The 20,985-nt window shown below is 31.4% G+C and overlaps 1 protein-coding gene across 2 annotated transcripts; it reads left to right on the forward strand.

The window, feature by feature from the left end:
- The first annotated feature begins 479 nt into the window (after positions 1-479).
- On the forward strand, positions 480-20,629 carry LOC128165393 (arf-GAP with dual PH domain-containing protein 1-like). Of its 2 annotated transcripts, XM_052829896.1 has the most exons (10): positions 518-612; positions 8,919-9,052; positions 11,502-11,593; positions 12,588-12,783; positions 14,453-14,608; positions 14,812-14,895; positions 15,482-15,613; positions 16,149-16,371; positions 17,190-17,214; positions 20,201-20,629. In XM_052829896.1, exons 1-9 carry the CDS (start codon positions 534-536, stop codon positions 17,210-17,212), a joined length of 1,119 nt encoding a protein of 372 aa, XP_052685856.1. In that variant the 5' UTR covers positions 518-533; the 3' UTR covers positions 17,213-17,214; positions 20,201-20,629. The 2 variants fall into 2 exon arrangements, with proteins under 2 accessions (XP_052685855.1, XP_052685856.1); XM_052829895.1 differs by lacking the exon at positions 17,190-17,214 and having other exon boundaries at positions 480-612.
- The last annotated feature ends 356 nt before the right edge of the window (positions 20,630-20,985 follow it).

Consider the following 20,985-nt stretch of genomic DNA (forward strand, 5'->3'; position numbering starts at 1 on the left):
TAGCACATAAACATAGATATTTATATATATATATACAATTTGGTTAAAAGGTTATATTTCCGTATGGATAATCTAACTTTGATTAAATCAAATTCATCAAATTTATATTATCTTCTAAAACAACACCCCTTTCGTTTTTTTATTGATAAGAAACATGAAAATTGATGCACACTGGTTTTTTTTTTTTAATCAGACTATTGGCATATTTCTATTAATTTAGAAATAAAAATCACAATGAGAAAATCAAACTGCTTGAAGAGTAATTGCACAGTCACACATTTTACAGTTTACATTCATCTATAAAAATAACAGTGTGGTGCTGTGTAACATCCTTTTATGGGAACATCTTACATCGTTCTTACATTATTGTTATTTACAAAAAAGGATGTCATATGAGTAACAGAATGATTCACTGAGCCAACGCGAATGTCATTTGATCAAATTACTAAACATTTTTCTAAATATAGTTAAAATGACGTCACAAGGTAGATCTCCGAACTAAAAATAGTAGCTACGGAAGGTAGCTCCACAAGATGGCGGAACACAAGAAGTTTCTTGAGGAATTGATTCGAAGACCAGGGAATGGTGTGTGTGCAGATTGTGGAAAAGAAAGTATGTATTAGACACTTTTTGGCATAGTTTCAATTATCCTTAAAATCAATGTAATCCAAAATACATGAGTTTGACAGACGTATTATTAAAAAAAAAGTTTTACCGCTTTTCTTTCAAAAACATCGCATCAGTATTATCCTGATTGTTCTTGAATTGCGTTCCCGAATGACTTTAACTGAAAAAATATTCTGGGTGTAAGGTTTAAGCTGTTTTCAAGTTTTACAAGGGGTGGTGTCACTGTTTGTAACTTTCATTTTGACTGTGCACACCTTTGTCGATTTTTTTTTTTTTGAAAAATGAAAGCTTGTAACGTTTTATTTATTAAATCACAATATTAACAAATGCACTGCTTAAACCACAAGGTGAAATTCGATTTAGAGCATTTCTTAAATTATATATTTATGGATTTGTGTCCTTGACATATTGGCAATTTACTTAAGTTGAGGCTGCAAACCCCAAAAAGCATACATTGGAATACACAGTCAACATTGTAAAATGTAATGCATTTCCAATATAAAATATGGCCATCAGTTTCAAAGTAACCTGCTCCAAAAATCTTTACCATCCAAAGCATCCAAAACATATTAAACATACAATATACATTAAAAAGGCAATTGTTTAACATTTAATTGTATGAGATGAATAAATTTTATGCCTTTCTAAGTCTGGAACATCACAAATAAATAACTGATTAAGCTTATATGGTTGATGCTACGTGATTCTTTAATACATTGTGCTACATTTGTTCTGTAGCTGTCTGTGAAAAATTGATCATGAGCGCAAATTATGACAACCTTTCCAAAACACACAACTGACATTGTCAGATATAGCAACAATGTTAAAGAAATGACAATGTAGTTTTTCCTTTTTCTTCAGTCATAGAAGCTTAGATCGTTTGGTTTTATGAAATGTGTAAGTGAGAATTTAAGATTTAAGTTATTGTTAAATGAAAAAGAGAAAGTGAAAATTCAATATTTAAGGTATTCAATGTATAATGAAGGGATATTGAACAATTTTGAATCATTTTAAAATAGTTAAATATGTATTTCTAGATAACAATGAAAGTGAAATGAACCAAATTCACATGACTGACGACACATAAGAAGCCGGTCATTTTGCAGCTTAACATTTTGTAATGAGTTATCTCCCCTTGATGAAAAAAAGAAAATTTTAATTTCGTCAAAATATCTGCGGTAAATGATTCATTTTATTGCATATATTAATAGAGAGAAAGTTTATGTTTAACCAAGAGAGTTTTAAGAATTTTAAGTTACTCTTTACAATATCTTAATAAAATATACGTTTCCCATAGACTTCAATGCAAAAAACAAGGTGTAATTAGTTGGACCATAATCAAAATTTTGGAAATTCCTTTGGTGGAGTATTGTTATTTGATAAAACCTTCAAAATGATATCATGATTAGGAAAATCGGACCATTCATTTGTAAAGTACAAAATGTGGTCGTTATACATCGAATACCTTAAGTTATTTACGATCATTTAAAACAAGTATGGATTTACTAAATATACAATTAGCGTATAATTTGCACATTTCAATGAATTGTCAATGATGTTTTTATTATGATTGGATATTAAGCATGTACCATTCCCCCTCTTAAATAATGATTTATGAGGTTTTGATAGGTCTTGAGTTGATAAAAGTCTAGGAATTACCTCCATAAGCTCAGAATGCAGAACTTTGCTCTACCGTTTGATATCTCAAATTTTTCACAGGGATAGTTCCCCATATCCCCCCCCCCCCCCCCCTGTATATTTGCCACATAGATGTGAACTTCAGTGTGTAGTGCTGAATTTCCCATATATAAATATATATATATATATATATATATATATATATATATATATATATATATATATATATATATATATATATATATATATATATATATATATATATATATATATATAAATAAAGGTTAAAAAAACATGATATGATATATCTAGATCCCTGCATTTAATATAGGTTCGTTTACCTAATCTTCTCTTCTTTGCATTTAACTTTATGTTAAATTTGCAGGAGAAATTACATACCAGTAAACAGAGAGAGAGAGAGAGAGAGAGAGAGAGAGAGAGAGAGAGAGAGAGAGAGAGAGAGATTTTGATAGAATTATGACTGTCACAGTATTAAGCAAATGCTAAAGAAATGACAACACTCTATATTTGAAGCCACTGAGTGTGTATTACAGGAAATGCTAAAATGAATACACACACCAACATTTTATTATCTAACGTCGTATCTAAAAAAGATACAGCTAAATGCAAATAATTATATACATTTATATGTACATCCATCAGATAATTGAAGTGCTAAATTAACATATAAATTGGTAATAATTCTTGCACTTGTGTAAGCTTTCATTTTGTAATTGAAGTGCTAAACTACGAGTGTATAATTATATAGTGTAGTATGTAAGCAAACTTGTGTAAGGAAATTTTTGTTGTACATGTATTCCATATGATATAATGGACAAAACACAAACTCTAACTCTAAATACATATATATATATACAGTATTTTTTAGTGAATGCAATAAATATTGACTGGTCAAAACAAGTGGTTTTGATTGTATAAAATGAATTAAACCTACTCAAAAAAAAAGTAAAAGGTTAAAATGAAGGAAATGAAGGGTATTCATATAGCACTGGAAATTAAGTGTTTCAAAGTTGAAAGTACTAAGGGTACATTTAATTGATCAAATATCGAAATAGGTTTTGAATAATTATACAGATATGATTGATAAAGAGTTTGAATGGGTGCATGTTTGGAGAAATATTTTAAATATAAATAGAAGACAAGTTCAATTTATTTTGAATACAAAAAAAGTAGGAAGAAAACAAACAATATATGCACATGCATGCAACAAAAAACACCTTAGTGACAGTTTGAGGGAAAAAATATGTGAGATTAGATGATATTCAAATAACAATTGGGATTTGATTTGAGTTTGATTATATTCCTATCAGATTTTATTTATTTTTAGTTTATTAAGTTCACATTGATCAACATTGATCAACCAAACAAGGAAGAGTTAATGATCAAATTGCACACACAGACTAGTATATATATATCTACTCCAAATGAAGTATCGTTCAAGAGCCAAGAGTGGCATGCACCTTTCGAATCTAAAATTTGTACCTAAAATAGAAAAGAGGAAACCTGCACCATGGTGCATGCTTTGATCTTCTCAAGATCGTGGTACTAATTTGTTGAATTCTTGAAAGTCTCTCAGAAAACATCTGTTTACAATGTAGACTTTATATTATGAATTGTATCGTTTTGATCAAATGTTTACGTGACGTAGTAATACTAGTAGATAAAAATTTTGATTTTCATGTTTAGATGGTTATTTTCATTTAGAAAGCTTTTTTAAAGATTAAAACTGTCATATATGACTTTGACTGCAGCGGCTGGATGAAACTTTATAATAATTTTATGCGGATGGTCAATGTGACAATTGAATCAAACTATATGTATTAATTAGAGCATTTTTTTTTTTATCTCGCACACACTTCCTGATGAAGTTAGTCGTAGACAACAGTAAATAAAAACAACACACAAAAGGTGAAGGCCAAGTTCAATGTATGTGTAGGTGTATGCAGTTATAGTATGATAAATTTAGGTAAATTCATGCATACATACAAGGTTTAATGTGAGTTGTCCTTACTACCAGTTCATCTTAACTTTGATGAAACTTGGAGTGCTTAGCTACATAGTGAGACAAAAAAAAAAACTACATACAGACTTAAGGGTGAATAGTTGTACTGTAAGAGTATACTTTTTACAGTGTATACATACTTGCCAACTGACCCGATTTCGTCGGGTCACACCCGATTTTTCAACCCTTCACCCGATTATTTTTTATGACCCGGCGGGTCATGCTTTTCACCCGATTTTTGTCGAACAACCCGAAAATCTCCCGATTTCCGGATTTGGTTTGTTAATTACGTTGCCCGTTTGACTTCTAGTTATGAACCTAAGCTGAGCTTGGATTACGTAACGAGTAAACAATGCCGATGGCTATAACAGACACATTAAGTGTAATTATTATCGTGAGTTGTTTTGACTAAGCGAAGATTTAAATCATTAAGTGTGATGGCTTCCAATAAGAAAAGGTCTTCATCGGGGCCAGCGGAATCAAAACCAACAAAAAGAAAACGATATTTTTGTACCTATCAACATATCTGGGAAAATGAATTCCCATAGGTAAAACAAAGTAATCGAGTACAAAACGAGGCTTTTGCGTTCTAAGTAACGCACATTTGAATATTGGATTTTGTGCCCAAAATGACCTGAATAAACATTCAAAAACGCTAAGTCATGTATATAGAATGCTTTTTAATACACAAAAGTCTTCCAAGTCACTTACAACTTTCATGCCATCATTTACAGAGTTCCAAAGCAAGGTTAATGTAGCAGAAACTCTTTTTTCAATTTTTTTTAGCTGAACACAACCTACTATTTTCTGTGTCAGATCACTTTACAAAATTCAAAATCAGCAACTGTTAGTTAAAATGCTTCTTTGCAATAAAGTATTACACATAAGTTTTAACACGTTTCTATTGTATATACCTATGAAATGCATGATAAATATGTCGTGAATGTCGTTACGCGCTATGACCAGATTTTTTACTTTCCAAATCTGGTCATGACCAGATTTTCACATGTTGGAGGTTGGCAAGTATGAGTGTATACAAACTTAGAATAAGCACATGTGTACTCAGCACCTCATCTAAAATAACTAGATAAAAAAAAAAACCAGAAAGGAAAATAAACATCCTCAAACTGGGTCAAATGGTCTTCATCAAACAATGTGGTATTAATGTGTGCAGGCATCACATGTAACATAGACATTGTACTGTTTTGTGGGGGTTTCTAGTTATATCATGTTATAAGACATTTCTTTGTGACGAAACGTAAATATATTATTAATTCTTACCCAAGTGAAACTATTGCTTGAATTACAGATACAAACCATGATAGAGTAAGCAATTCTTTCCTCCTTGTAATTTGCATGTAAAACTGACCACTAGACTGAAGACTGTACCCCTACCAAACATGTAGATATTGGAATTAAAACCTCTGTCCTTTATTCAGTTCACTTTTAATGATAAATACAAAAAAAATTGTAATTACAACGTAAATTTTTCACCAAAGGGAGGTAACAAATATAATGACAGTTTATTATGACAACAAATAAATTGATCAGTACCGTAATATATCATGTATAATATGCACTTGTGTATAATAGGCACCCCCCAAAGTTGACAAAAAAATGGCGAAAAAAACAGCAGGTCCCATGTATAACACGCACCCAAAAATGGCGAAATCAACGGCCGCCTTGTCCCCTTAAACTATCGATGTTTCATAATAATTTTATAATCCATGCGCAATTTCTTTAATTTTGTGATCGGAACAAAGGCCTAGCACATCGATGAAAATCGATGGCCGCCATTTTTCCAAAAAGCCTAGCTATTGATGTTCAATGATAATTTTATAACCCAAGCGCAATTACTGTAATTTCGTGATCGGAACATGGCCCAAGCGATATTAGAGTCAAAGTTCTTACAATTTTACTTAAAAGGGAAGGCATGATTTACATGGGCGGTATCAAATATCATTTGACACTTCGTAAAGAGTTTCTTATACAACAGCGGAGATGTTGAAGATCATCATATGTAGAGAAGAATGACAACCGAGCTTAATTAGTGCTTAAAAGTAATAATGTTTGCAGATATAAACCAAAACATCATCAAAAGAAATGATTCAATTGATAAATTATAGTCAAACTCTTTGATTGTTGTTAGATAAACATTGTGAAGAAACTTATGTATGTCGTATATCGTCATTATCAAGTCATACAAATGATCGATGTATTTTTAGCGGTGTCTATGTAAAGTAATAACGTTTAACTGCATAACTGGACATGAAGTAATCAAGTTTAATAAAATCAGAATAATCGCTAATCTTCATGCACTTGAAAATACCCTGTGAAGTCCGACACAAGACAGGTGCATGCTTCTGACACCGGAAATTGTTAAACAAACATTGACCACGCGCCGAGTCAACAGGTGGCTGCTTACGTAATGGCGAATACACTGGCGATATTTAAACTTGTTTGATGCAAGAAATAGTGTTGAGAGAGGATAAATATTTCAATACATGGAAATAAAACTAAGAATAAGGTATTTCTGGTGCAGTTACTTTAGTATACACTCACACAACTTGCATAACAGACTATAGCGGCAGTCATTACTCCCATGGTATCAGAATCACGGCTTGAAAAAATGGGGTAAATTTTTTGTCCTATGTATAACACGCACCCCCACTTTTGATCAAATTTTGGCTGAAAAAAAGTGCGTGTTATACACGCGACATTATAGTAGTTTGAAATCATTTTCCCCTAAAAAGTAGTATCGTGATATTGTGTCACACAAAATCATCCTTTTGTTCTGTATGCACTTGAAAGTTAAGTTTGCAATGAAAGCATCTTTCATGATGAAAATACTGGTATGCACATGCAATGATATTTATTCCGAGGTAAAAATTGTAATTTGTAATCAAAACAACTTTGTCATTACAAATTCCAAGGGCTAATAGATATCCCATAAATTTTTATAACATACAATTACCTTTGAATTGTGCAAGTTAAAATGGAGGGTGATTCTATAAATGAATTATATATAGCAGAAGGGTTGGATCTTATATACATGTATAAACCCACTTGCAAGATAATGTTATTTAGTTTAATTGGTCCTATACTTCGTACTAAGTGAGTTCAAACTTGAAACATTTTTTTTGAAGTTATACATGTACTTCCTGGCAATTAATGGTTATACATATTAAGATTTTTTTTGTAGAAAATACACTGGTTTTATGGGAAGGGAAAAGACATTGACTAGCCATCAAAAAGGTTGATTTTTTTTTCAGATCTTGTACATGAACTCTTCATTACTTTCCAAACAAGCTTGGTAACTCCTTTTCAGTACTTTCAATACTTTGATTTAAAATAACCAAAAACAAACATATATCCATTCTAAGACAGATTGGTTTTTAATAAACATATTTAAACTGGATCATGGATCATGTAGATATCTGTCTTGTCAGTTTATATACAAATATCAATTTTTATTTAAGAAATAGAGGGAAAAATACCTAGTAGATGTAAATATGAGTATATCAAAATAAAATCCTCTATCATTTTACTTTGCTTTGTTACTCTATAGAATCATTTGCAGAGATCTACTATAAACAGGTGACTGTTGTGGCCTATGGGCCTCTTGTTAATGCTTTTATTTAAGAGGAAATGTCAGACTTTTAATATTTTATGTGCAATATAATTTTCTAATGACAAATGATAAGAAAGGTCAGGTAGATTTTTATTTTATTTTTGATGAAAAGAATATACCGGTATTTTTGACTATACTTGAGTACAACAAAATTTTACTTTTAAAAACATGGCACATATTTTAATTTTTATAAAATGTTGAGATTACTGTGTACAGGATTAATTTTGTCCCATGTTTATTTCACCCTTCTACACTTGCAAACGGTTTATCCCTGTCTTGAATTTGCCCAGTAAGAAATACAGTAAGAAATAGATACACAGATTATTAAAAAATTGTTCTGAATTCCCCAAGTCTTAAATTTGCCAGCTGACAATGAAAGCGAAAGGGGCTAAAATAAAATGATGCAGTCTACAATATGCATGTACTCCACCACATGCATGTATACTCTACTGGACAAAAAAAAAGTTAAAATGAAACATGCTGTACATTTATTTGATACCTTGTTCTAGTTTTGTCATGATGATCGCTTTTTTATTGATGATCAGTTGGAAAGGTTGTCAATTTCTGATAATCGATTTGAGATTTTATAATCGGCTTATTACATTGATACTACACCTACATGTACCATTTTCTTTATTATTCTGTATTTAATGAAATAAAAACTGTTGCACACTGGGTTTTTCTTTATTTCAATTTTGAAAGATATGCAACATTTTTTATAATTAAAAACAATTCAGCATATGCCTTATAAGCTTTAATACGTAAATGCAAAAAGCACTTATATATTTTAAATTAAACCACAGCATAAAATTTAGTGCCCCATCTTAATGAATTTAATACAATTTGTTACAGATTTGATTATTGGTCGATCCTCAGTTGGTAAAAGACAACCAATTCTGCCGATTAATCGATTATGATTTTCAACCGATTTGACAACACTACCTTGTTCACTGCTCTCTGTGCTTATGTTTTAATCATGCTAATGGTATTCTGTTGCAGATCCAGAATGGGCGTCTTGTAATATAGGAGTCTTCATCTGTCTGGATTGCTCTGGAGTACATCGTGGATTTGGAACTGATGTGAGCCGGGTCAAATCCATACGACTGGATAATTGGGATGCAGACCAAGTAGAGGTAATTGCATAAAGCCTTACATGGGGATGTGTTCAAAATATAATATTTACATTTTCAACTGTTTTTTTCTGTGATAACATTACCAATCAATTTTGAAGCCTATAACCCAATAATTTCATAAAAGATGAGGGACACAACTGGGCATGTCTTATAGCTTCACTAAAAGACTTTATTGGCTGTAATACATAGCATGTGCTACATGAAAAAAAATAGTGATTTTAAAATTTTGTTTTAAACTGTATATAGATATTTGAAATGATAAAAATAATAAGAAATCATTCAAATCTTTGAATATTATGAGGTGATAATTTCGGTTGGGTGTGGTCAAATCTTTCATAATCAGAGCCCTTTGGGCTTTATTATATTTGACCACGCTTAGACCGAAATTATTACCTCATAATACTTAGAGGGGCATGGTGACGATTTTGGTCAAAAATTATTTTTTCGATTTTAATGTTTGAAATGCTTCAGTGAGGCATTTTTAATAGGTAACCAAAATTTGAGTGTCATTTGAAGAGTTATAAGCGAGTTACAGAGCTTACAATTCTTCGCTATGTAAACAAAGACTTTGTTTACATTTTGAATGTTGATGTGAAAATTCCGGTTTTAGACCTAAAATGAATGTGTTAATCATTAGGAACTGTTTATTTATGCTTAATAATGAATAATAAGATAAACAAACCTGCTTGAAAATTTTTTTTACTGGTATGTAAACAAAAACAGGGCACGAGCTTTATTTGCATGACGAAGAATTGTGAGCCCTGTATCTTGCTTAAAACTCAACGACTGGCACCCAAATTTCATTTTATCATTAGAAATGCATTCCTAAAGCATTGCAAATAATAAAAACAGAAAAATGAAATTTGACCAAAATCGTGACCATGCCCCTTTATAAGAATGATTTCTTATTCCTTAAATATTTACATTTGCATATATGCTTCCTTATATGAAGGTATAGAATAACGAAAACATTAAATTCAGTGTGAACTTTTTCATGACGTCACAATGATGATCGCATGCACTTATTGTTTGACAGCTGCATTATTGTGAACATAAAAACACTATTATTTTTATGATTCTGAACGATTTGCTTTTCTCAAATGTATATATAAGTAATTAACAGCATGGCATGTTGTGAAAAACCAAGTTTATATCCAGGTGAACTTTTTAACTTGCTGTTTTCTTAATTTCTTAATTAATTGATACCTGATGCAGTTGGAAAATAAAGTTTATTTACTCGACATTTTTGTAAAAATGTTGCCATAAATTTATTGATTTATATTAATAAGATTTATGAAGAATTGAACTGCCTTTTTAATTATATGAAATACTGGTATAAAAGAGTTGATTTTGAAATTTTATATACAGTATAATTTGAATAAACCATATATTGTGAAAATTAATAAAGTCAATTGATTTTTTTCTTAAAAATTCAAGAGTATATGTGTTACTTAGTAATTATTTGCAATTATATAAATAGATATCAACATTGTTTAAGTTTTAGAATCATTTTATTAAACAAGAGCTTGGACTTTGGATAGTTGTGTCAATTTGACAAACAGCATTGTGAGTAGGCCTGTCTATTTCATTACTGGCCATTCAGCCATGGCACTTTGAAATCAAGATTTGTCTGGCTTTTGAGTTAAGACTATGCAATCGATGTAAATTTCGCTTGAAACCAGCATCATTTTGAACTTGTTTTGATGCAAAAATAGATAGTCACATCCCACTTAAAGTCTAAGGCCTTGTTAAAATGGTTCTGCATGTACTTTTAGTTTAATTTCTCTGAATACAACTGACACACATGATATAATGATTGCTGTCTATATTGATTTGTGTCATAACTTTCAAATCATGTATTTATAAGTGCAGATTGTTTCCTCGAAATGTCAGAGGGCACCAGAGATATATTATCTAAGAGTTATTTTGTTCACAGTATACCTGATATATGTACGTGTCATTGATATAATTATGCTTTTAGTTTTAAGGAAGAAAAAGCACTGGTTTAGGGGTTTCAATCTTATAAATTTCTCAAGCTTTCAACTGGCATATGATTCCATGTTTGGAATGATATAACTTCTCTTGATTTTTTGTTGTCTTTGTAATGAAAAATTCTTACTACTCTGTGTTAAGATTAATGGTACCCTTAAACTCATAGCATTTCAATAATTATAGATTTACATTAAAAAACAAACCGAGTAAGAATTAATATCCACTTTATATCATTTTTATTTAATGAGTTCTTAATGTTGGCCATACCGCCACAGGCAGGATAAGTAATTTTCACTGATGATGATCAGAGGGCCAACCTGTAAATTATTCAATTCAATATATTTTTCAGTTTCATGGCAATTTACTCTAATTAGGCAAGTTGCAGATGAAGTTGCATTAATGTAATGAAAGTTATCACAAATTATAATAAGGTTTTTAAAAATCTTTTTTTTTTCAGGTGCTGGCCGAGAAAGGGAATGACTTAGTCAATGAGGAATACGAGAAATATATTCCTCCATACTACAGAAAGCCTCACCAACATGATGTAGAGTAAGCAGCCTATCACAAGCTAGCGAATTTTAGCTCACCAAGATGAAGTGGGGGGGAGCTCATGCTATACCCCCAGCGTCGGCATCCGGACCTGTATTAAGTTTTTGGAGCAGGTCCAGTAGCAAAGTTATTACTTGTCCTACCTCCCCAAACTTGCATGGATGATGCATCTGGACTTATGGACTTAAAAAGACTTGGATGCTGAATCTGGGCCATGAGTTTCATATGTTGGAGGAGTTTAAATTTTTGAAGCATTTTAAAGTTTTGGGAGCAGGGGCACTTTGATGACTATATCTAAGTTACTGCTGGTCATAACTTCACCAAACTTGAATGAATGGTGCGTCTTATGATACTGATGCTCTTGGCAGGCTTGAATGCTGAATCTGAGTCAAAGGTTTCAGATGCTGTATAAGGTTAAGGTTTTTGGAGCTGGTTAAATGTTTTAGAGCAGATGCCTATGATGACTGTATCTTAGTTATTACTGGTCCTAACTTTACTAAACTTGCATTGCTGGTGCATCTTGTAATACTGATGCACTCTCCAGTATTAGTGTTTGATGTATTTTAAAGTGTATAACTGATGAAATATTAAGTCTCGATTCATTTCACAACCAGCAACGTTATTTTTATCAAGATAAAAAATTGAATTTTAGATTATTCACTTATTTGTTTGACAATTCAATCATTTACGTAGCACTGAACAACCTGTAACTTAAAAACAAACTAACAAAAAATGATTGATAGATCTTCAGAAGACACGATATGATTAATGGCCGATAAGATAGACTAACGCACGATAGAATAGCTAGTATACTCTCATGGTACGACAGGATGGATTCACGGTAGGATAGGATAGAATTATCAAAAATAATGCTGTGGGTATTATTTGTATTAATCGTATTAATAGATCATGTTTACAGGTATGTGGTATTTGAAATACGCTTACTGATAAATTGAATGCTTAACAGCATACAAATGCATCCTATCTGTTGCAGGGTGTTGAAATCAGAATTCATAAGAGCCAAATACAGTCGCTTAGAGTTCAAGACCCCAAACATGCCGACGGGTTACAACTGTCCAGTCAAGGAGGGCATCATGTTGAAGAAAGGGAGGGACGACAAGAAGTTTCAGAAGAGGAAGTTTATCTTATCCAGGGACAGCAATACACTGACATACTATGCCAAAGAAAATGTAAGTGCAGCTCATGTATGTGGGAACACTGACATACTATGCCAAAGAAAATGTAAGTGCAGCGCATGTATGTGCAGTGAACAGGGGTCTGTCTATAAAAAGAATTTTTATTTATGTCAAGTGCCTGTGGATTTTATATATATCTATATATTATTAATAAATGTTTAGGAAATCCAGTTCATAGAATTTTTAAATAGATGATAAGGAAAAAAATAGCTTATGCTGAGATATTTTTTAAAAAAAAATTGTACCATAAGAAATTCACAAAAGGAGTTGATTGAGGACCTTCGTAGAACTGAAATAATTCCTGTTTCAAGTGTAAAATCATTATTAAGAAAGATTCATGCTGGTTTGCAAATTTTACAGTTGTTTTTTTTTAATAAATATTCTTAGCTGGGAACTGTTTCCTTATTAAACATTCCAAGTACCTTGTTAGGCAAGGAAAGGAGTCCACTCTAAGAATTTTAAGAGGGTATCAGGAGTTTGGTAAATAAAGATTAACATATTATTTTTTTCCTTTTTGGAACTAATTTTGAAGTAGCAGTTAACATTTTGACAGCTAGACTAAGAATTTGGATAAAGATTTTTTTCATTTATTAAGGAAATAATGTTTCTTCATATAAATTAGGTAGTGCGTTTTTTTGACAATAGTATGTTATGTTTACTCTTTTTTTTTTTTTTTTTGAATTCTCAAGAATTCACATTCATCTAGTGTATGATTTTTTTTTATTTGGAAGTAGATTGGTGGTGAATATGGTGGTTGGGATGGGAAGGATGTATGAAAGAACTATTATAATATATGATATGAGTTAAATTTGGCCCCCATAATTCGCCATTTTTTAAAGTGTTTCTGGTACAAAAAAAATGTTATGTTATATTTTTAAAAAGTTGATGTAAAATATATTTTTCACCTATTAATTTGATTTTTCTGCACTCACTTGCAGTATATGACATCAGAAATGACACTACATGTATTTTTATAATTCAATCAAAATCAGTCAAAAACTAACCTTTTTCTTATCTTTTTATGAATGGGAAATATAGAGCGCATGCTTGAACAAGGAAAATTTTTTTGTCACTTATTAGCCTTGGCTAGATACATTTCTGATTATAATATCTTTTTTGTTCAAGCATGCGCTTTATGTTTTCTGGAAAAAAAAACCTGCTTGAAAACAAAGCTATTTTATGCTAAAAATGGCGGGAATAGATTGTCTTTACAATGTCATATTTCTAAATTGTGGGCAGTTGAATCAAAATGAACATTATGTAAAAACATCACATATATATCTGTACAGAGAAAACAAAGAATTACAGTAAAATGATGATGTTCATTTTAGGGGGCCATTTTAGGCCAATATCACATACAGTCCTTTAGTATGCATATAAGAAATTTTGTTGAAGTATTGAAAACCAGTGGTTAAAGTATGGAAAAAAAAAACCCATTCACACACTTGTGCATTGTACTTTTTACAGTCATATGGGTTTTTGTATCAAAAGAAATGAAAAATAAAAAGTAAATTGACCATTTCTTCCGGTAAAAACTTGAAAAAAAATTACCTTTTCAACATTTTTCTCAACTCTTGTCTTATAATTACAGCTTTTGCAAAAATGAATCGCTAAAAAAAGGGACAAATATGATTTTATAGTGTCTTTCTTCTTTTTATTTCAGAGTAGGAAAGATGAAAAACCAAAAGCAGAAATCAATCTAGATGACATAAACGTAGTTTTTACACCTGATAAAATTGGAAACCCCAATGGAATGCAGATCACATACTTCTCCAAAGGCTCAACTAGAAATTTATTTGTATATACAGATGATCCAAAGGTGACTGAAAAAAAAAAAATTTCCTTATTGACAACATTTTCTTTTTTAGAACTTTATGTACTTGAGTATAGCTATTGCTTGGTAGTGGGGATGGGGGGGGGTTGTTAATGCAGCTTCTTTAACTGGGGTGTGAATCATCTATGCCATGATAATGATACACAATCTTTATTATAAATGTTAATTTATAAAAAAAATCTCCACAGGACGCAGTGGACTGGTATAATGCCATCCGTGCAGCAAAATTGGAGAGGAAGAAAGTTGCTTTTCCAGATAGAGAGGAATCTGATGTAAGTACATGTGCTTCAGTTTTTAATGATACCCCAAATGTTGTTTTTACATCGTGGGCATAGATAAGGACACTTTATTGTTCTTAGTTTGAAAGTGTTTTGTATATTTAAGTAAGGGACATTATATCTAAGTCTTTGTTAAAATACAATTGGTATTCATGATTTATTTCTTTTCTTTTTTTTAAATTTTATAATTTTATACCCCGGTATTATTCTTCATGGATGATTTTTTTTGGGGGGGGGGGGTGTAGAAGCTTAGGGTTGAGGGTAGCTGTTTGTTTCTTAGGAAATGTGTATTTCTTGTATTTGACTTATATAGGATTAGCTGAGTTAAAAATTGATTTTCATAATCAAATCTTATAATTTCATTTACCCAGTTTGGTTGGTATGTATACTTGTGCTTGTGTTCCAGAAAAAGTAGTGTACAAATCACCTAAAGACCAATTGAATTCAAGTTAAATAACTTGAATCTTTTGAAAAGCCATAAAAGGGTCAACTTATCTTCTTTTGATTAGATAGTTAGTAAAATGATGAGGTCAAAATAGATCAAAGGGTTGGATTCAAAAAGAGAATTTCGATTTTCCAGTTAGCAGAGGAACTGACAAGAGACTTTATCCTAGAAGGATGGCTAAAGAAAATGGGACCTAGGAATGAGCCTTTCAAGAAGAGATTTTTCACGCTTGACAAGAGGAAACTTATGTACTTGGAGGAGCCACTGGTAAACATAGGCTCACTCAAAATTGATAATCAAACAATGAAAGTTTTTTTTTTTTTAGGGGGGGGATGGGGATGTTGCAATATTCATGCTTGTCATTACCCAAAGTCATTTAACTAACATTGCTATTAGAGGGTCAATATTGGCACAGTGGTGACCAATGAACTGCAACCTCATGACCTTATGAACCAATGGCCATTTTCTTTAGGTCAAAGCCTCGTCATCAATATGGCATTGATTTAAAAACATTAATATTGATATCTAATTGAAAATGTGATTTCCCAATCTTTTTAGCCTCTGCATGGTTATAAACCCTATGCAGAAGTCTAAAACTTCATGAACAAAAATTAAAGATTTCATTACTATTGCCCTTTCCGATACCTCTCTTCATACATTGTATTGTACATGTGACTCTTATGAGAACTCCTTTTTGCAATATTCTTTACCTTTTATTTTAGAAGATTGACAATTTTCTGACTCTAAGCATTTTAATGCAGAACCTTTAAACTTAAAAACAATTATGTTGGCTTCTTCACAGCAACCTTATCCTAAAGGAGAGGTGTTCATTGGGCATCGAGACGGAGACTTTTCTGTGAGCATGGGATGCAGCGACAACTGTAACACGCAGGGTTATGTTTTCACGCTACATACCCCAGAACGAGACTTTATTCTTAGTGCTGAAACTCGCGAAGACATGAATCAGTGGATTTGTGCACTACAACGAGTTACAGATCTGCCGATGACACCACAAGACAACAGACGTAAGTATATATGCTTATCTGTTTACCCTAATTCCTCCTCCAAGTTGCAACCCACCTTTTAAATATGTTTATATAAAAATGTAACAAATTAAAGGTTGTATATGTATTTTATCGTGTTATGTTTGTGAAAAATCACTAACAAAAGTAAAAGCAGCTAGAGCTTGGCTAAATTTAATACATTTATCATAAATCATACACATTTTATAAATACTATTATTTGTAGAGAACCATGGTAGCTATGAGTAAATAGTTGTTTTATTTTTTCTCCCCTATGTAAAAATGAGTTTGTTTAACTGTAGGTATTTGTTAAAGAAATGTTAAACAGTATTTAGCATGATTGAAACTGTGACAGAGTAATATTTAATATTGACACATTTAACTTTAAATTTCTATGCTGTTAGTTTTCATCCTAATTACTGCTCATGGAAAATAAATTTGAAATGTTTAAAGAGTCCCTTAAAATGGAACTTGCTGCATAACAAAGAGCTGAATTTTTTTAGTCAATTTTAAATGGGCCTTAAATAGAATAAAAATCACCAAATATATTCCTATTGATTTTGAAGGACATTTTGGATTTTTTTGAATGTTCAATGTGGTTAAGGAGATTCGGACAGATTATTAATTTTTCATTTTAGAATTCTTTAGGTGTCACAGGTGGTAATTTGGGTGAAATAGGTATTAAATGTAATTAAGAATAGAAGTTAGATTACAATTGCGATTATTAACTGTAGTTAGATTACAACTTGGCTTGTACTCTGTATAGGTGCAAAATGCAAGCAAGTACAGATTGATAACATCACAAAACCATAATTTTTCAGAAATTCAGAATTTGCGTAAATAGAGGTATGAATTCTTAGTTATGTATAAAAAAAAATAACATCTCCTTAATGTAATAGAATTACACTAAATTGTAAATGCTTACTGCGATAGCATATACACATTTCAAAATAACTAGCAAAATTTCTAAAGGGATTGCTGTTGGAAATAAAATACTAGCCCTTCCCCTGTCTTTTTCTTTCTGATCACATGGGGATGATGTGCAACAATGCTTGATGTTGAAAGCCAACCTTTGGCTGCAGTCTGAGCTGTGTATTGCATGGAGCATCCTTCATATAAACTCTCTTGTGAATTCGTTTAAATTATGTGTACCAACATAAAGATGTTTAAGTCTGTAGATGAAGGCACAATAAGGTTAAAAGAGATGTTACTGCACTGTATTTTAATATAGCCTATGTATTGATTCCATTTGTGAAGAGTCAATCTGCTTCCTTCTTATGCACTACATGTATATAGAGTATCTAATAAGGAGACTCGATGGTCAACAGATTTAGAATCTGATCAGCCTAAAATTTTAAGATGTAATTTGTTACGCTTAAAAACTATATTTCATTAAAGAAAATTCCATATTTTTTTCCCTTTTTGAATTTGGGTATTTTCTTAATATAGACCTCTTCTTCTAAGGAGACAAATACGGTCTGAAAATGGGTATGACCATTGAGCCGTCTTAAGGCAAAACTCTACACAAAAGTACACGTTAATTAATCTATTTTTCTGATGATGAACATAAGACTATGTTTATTTTAAATATGGTGTCCTTCAGTTAATTGCTAACATACATGTATGATTGATCAAATAAATTACAGTAGATGGCAGGGTTAGATATATACTTTGCAACATAATATTGTAAATTCCTAATTAAACGGAAGGAATTAATATCTGTGTAAAAATTGTGAGAAGTACATCTCATGAATTTTAAAATCTTGCTCTTATATTTCGTACAAATGCAAACTATATAAAATGATGATAAGAACTCGGTGTTCACGCTTTTATATTCTCGCTATTTGATACGTACTTAGTGAAAGGGTTGAATCACGTAAAAATTACTTGCGTTAAATAAGGAATTTACAGTAAGCTGTTTGCTGTTGATGTTCAGTCTTTATTTAGGAAAAATTTACTATTTAATGAAATAAGACCCTAATATCAATGATTATTCGTACAGGAACATATTATATAATATATTATGATCCAATATGGATACAATGATCCATGAAATTGAAAAAAAATATCACTGTGTTGCAAGTTCCTTCACAAATCACAATGCTGCAAGCAAAATTACATGTATAAAAATGGTTTAGCAAAAATATGCTTACATGTTCATGGGCAGTGATGGCTACTTTGAAAGCATGCTTTTTCTTTTGACCCTGTCTTGTTACATGCCTGTGTAAAAGTAATATGTTTTAACCTTAAAGTCTCATTTTTTCTGCCATCAGGTCCTAATAGTGACCTAACTTTTTATACACACTAAAATTACGTAAAAGCAAACCATTACCGGGTATTTAGAATCTTTTTATATTTTAAAATTGGTTAAACCATAACCATTTTATTGAGAATTTCTTTTTCATAGAAAAATATTTTCTTTTTCTTATTTGAAAGGGGATGGGGGGGGGGGGGGGGGGGGGGAGGATATGGTTACATTAAAACCCAAAAACTTTATGAATTTAAAACAAGGCAGTTATTGATGTAATTGTTTAAACCTTGACCTCAGGGGTTAGAAAAAGGACCACAATGAATTTAAATATGAAGTTTTTCTCAAGGATATGAATTTTAAAGCTAGGTGAAATACAATATACTGTAATCTACTGTATACAAGGAAATATTCGCCTCTGTTTAATTTTCGCTCCTTACGCCCTCGTCTGAGGGCGAATTGTAATGTCTCAAATTGTGTCTCAGAAAAACACAGCTATGTTTGGGCGAATTTTTAACATGGGTTGAAACCATTTGCTAGTAAAGAAAGACAACAAATAATATGGGGCGAAAATAATCCTGTACACAGTATATGTTGCGGAGAACGTCTGAATCTATTTGAAAAAAGATGTTAGAATAGAACCGTCTAATACTTAATAGTCCTGGTATATGCAATGTTCTTGGTCATTGAAACAAAATGACACATGGACCACTGATATAGATTCATAACTACACTATACAAAGTTTTCAATGACAGTCATTTTCAACTACAACAAGTAGTAATTATAAAGTACTGGTACATGTAAACAATAATAAAATCTTGGCATTAACAAATATTCACCTGTAACTTGCTGTAGAAACACATATTTTTGTTGGGTTAAAATTTCGTTGCTTTTAAACCAAATACAATTTCGTTGGCATTAAATTTCGTCATATTGTAATCCCTTAAATCTATCACGTATCAACTCTGTATTAATTAATAGTTGGTTGAAAAATTTGTTATGGATTTCATTTCGTTGATGTATACCGCCAGCGAAAATAACGAAATTAAATCCTCAACGAATATTTCTGGTCCTACAGATGTAGTTTACCACAAAGTCTGGGTAATTAATGTTATAACTTGATATGTTCAAGAAAAATAAATACGGATAATTGATTAAGAACATAAATTGCATGTAACATTTCCTGGTCTTAAAAATGCTTGAGATTTTATTCTTTATTGCTTCCCCAAGAAATCTTACGATACATTTGTCAATACTAACATGAATAAGAACATGAAATAACTTTCAAGAAAAATTACAGAAAGATGCTTGTAAATAAAAAAAATAACTTTCTTTAATACTCCAATGTCCCAAGCACATTAATACTCTAAACTCATTGCAATATGGGTGGAAAGGCTTTTATAGTCACCATTGACTTGTGCTTACTTTTGTTGTAATTCATTTAATTACCATATTTTCTTTCACAGCATTTACAGCATGATACTTTAGCATTATATTCCTTGCTGCTGAAAAGATTATGTTGATTCTCTCTTGCACACACACACACATGCAGAGTTCTGATTTTCGTGCTTTGTTTTTTTCAGTGGCCAGTCTTCTGGTGCCAAAGAGAACAGACTCCTTCCGTTTGTCAGTGTTGAGGACATAACAAACAAAAAAAAAAAAACAGAAAAAAAATATAAATTTTGGTTGATTTTTTTATTCAAATGATAACTAATGGTGCAATTTTGGTTGGAGTGAATGTTCACTGTTTAAATGCAGGGACATGAATGTTGTTTTATTTTAATATTAATGTCTGCCGTGATTTACCATATGTTATATACCATAAACAGTATGTTACAGTTGATTTAAAGTTGCATAATCTGAGACTTGCACTGGGAATGAACATAAAGACAGTGATGTTATGTATAAAAACAGGTTTCGGATTAGAAAGGTTTCAGAGTAAGCAGGATTTACTTTACTCTTGGAATACAAGTGTACTATCTTTGTGTGGATCCAGAAAAATTTTCAAGGGATGAAGAGGGGGGGGGGGGGGGGGAGGATCCAATGCATTTTTTGGTAGCTTATTTACTATGTGGATTTAAGAGGAAGTTTGAATTTTTCAGGTGGAGGGTGGGGGTGTTTAATTATTATGTATTTGTATGTATGTGTTCATTGATTTACAAGGAAGGGGTTTTAACATCAAGATTCAAGAAAACACTTTAATTGATTCAAAACTAAAGGATAAACTTACAGAAACCATAGCCCAAAAGTTTTTTTTTTACCCAAATTTTTTCTGAAAAGGGAAGGGGCCTTGTTTTTTTTTCAAGTAATAATATTTAGTATTAGTAAATTTATTCCCAATTTATACACTTTAAAAAAAAATCTTATT

The sequence above is a fragment of the Crassostrea angulata genome, chromosome 10, assembly GCF_025612915.1.
Source record: "Crassostrea angulata isolate pt1a10 chromosome 10, ASM2561291v2, whole genome shotgun sequence".
Classification (NCBI taxonomy): domain Eukaryota; kingdom Metazoa; phylum Mollusca; class Bivalvia; order Ostreida; family Ostreidae; genus Magallana; species Magallana angulata.

What these genes read in the sequence shown, in the direction of transcription:
- LOC128165393 (XM_052829895.1), top strand. Translation starts at nt 534, where the DNA reads ATGGCGGAACACAAGAAGTTTCTTGAGGAATTGATTCGAAGACCAGGG. An exon ending in CATACTATGCCAAAGAAAAT is followed by an intron (nt 12,784 to 14,452) that starts GTAAGTGCAGCT and finishes TTTTTATTTCAG; the next exon opens with AGTAGGAAAGATGAAAAACC. An exon ending in TGTACTTGGAGGAGCCACTG is followed by an intron (nt 15,614 to 16,148) that starts GTAAACATAGGC and finishes GCTTCTTCACAG; the next exon opens with CAACCTTATCCTAAAGGAGA.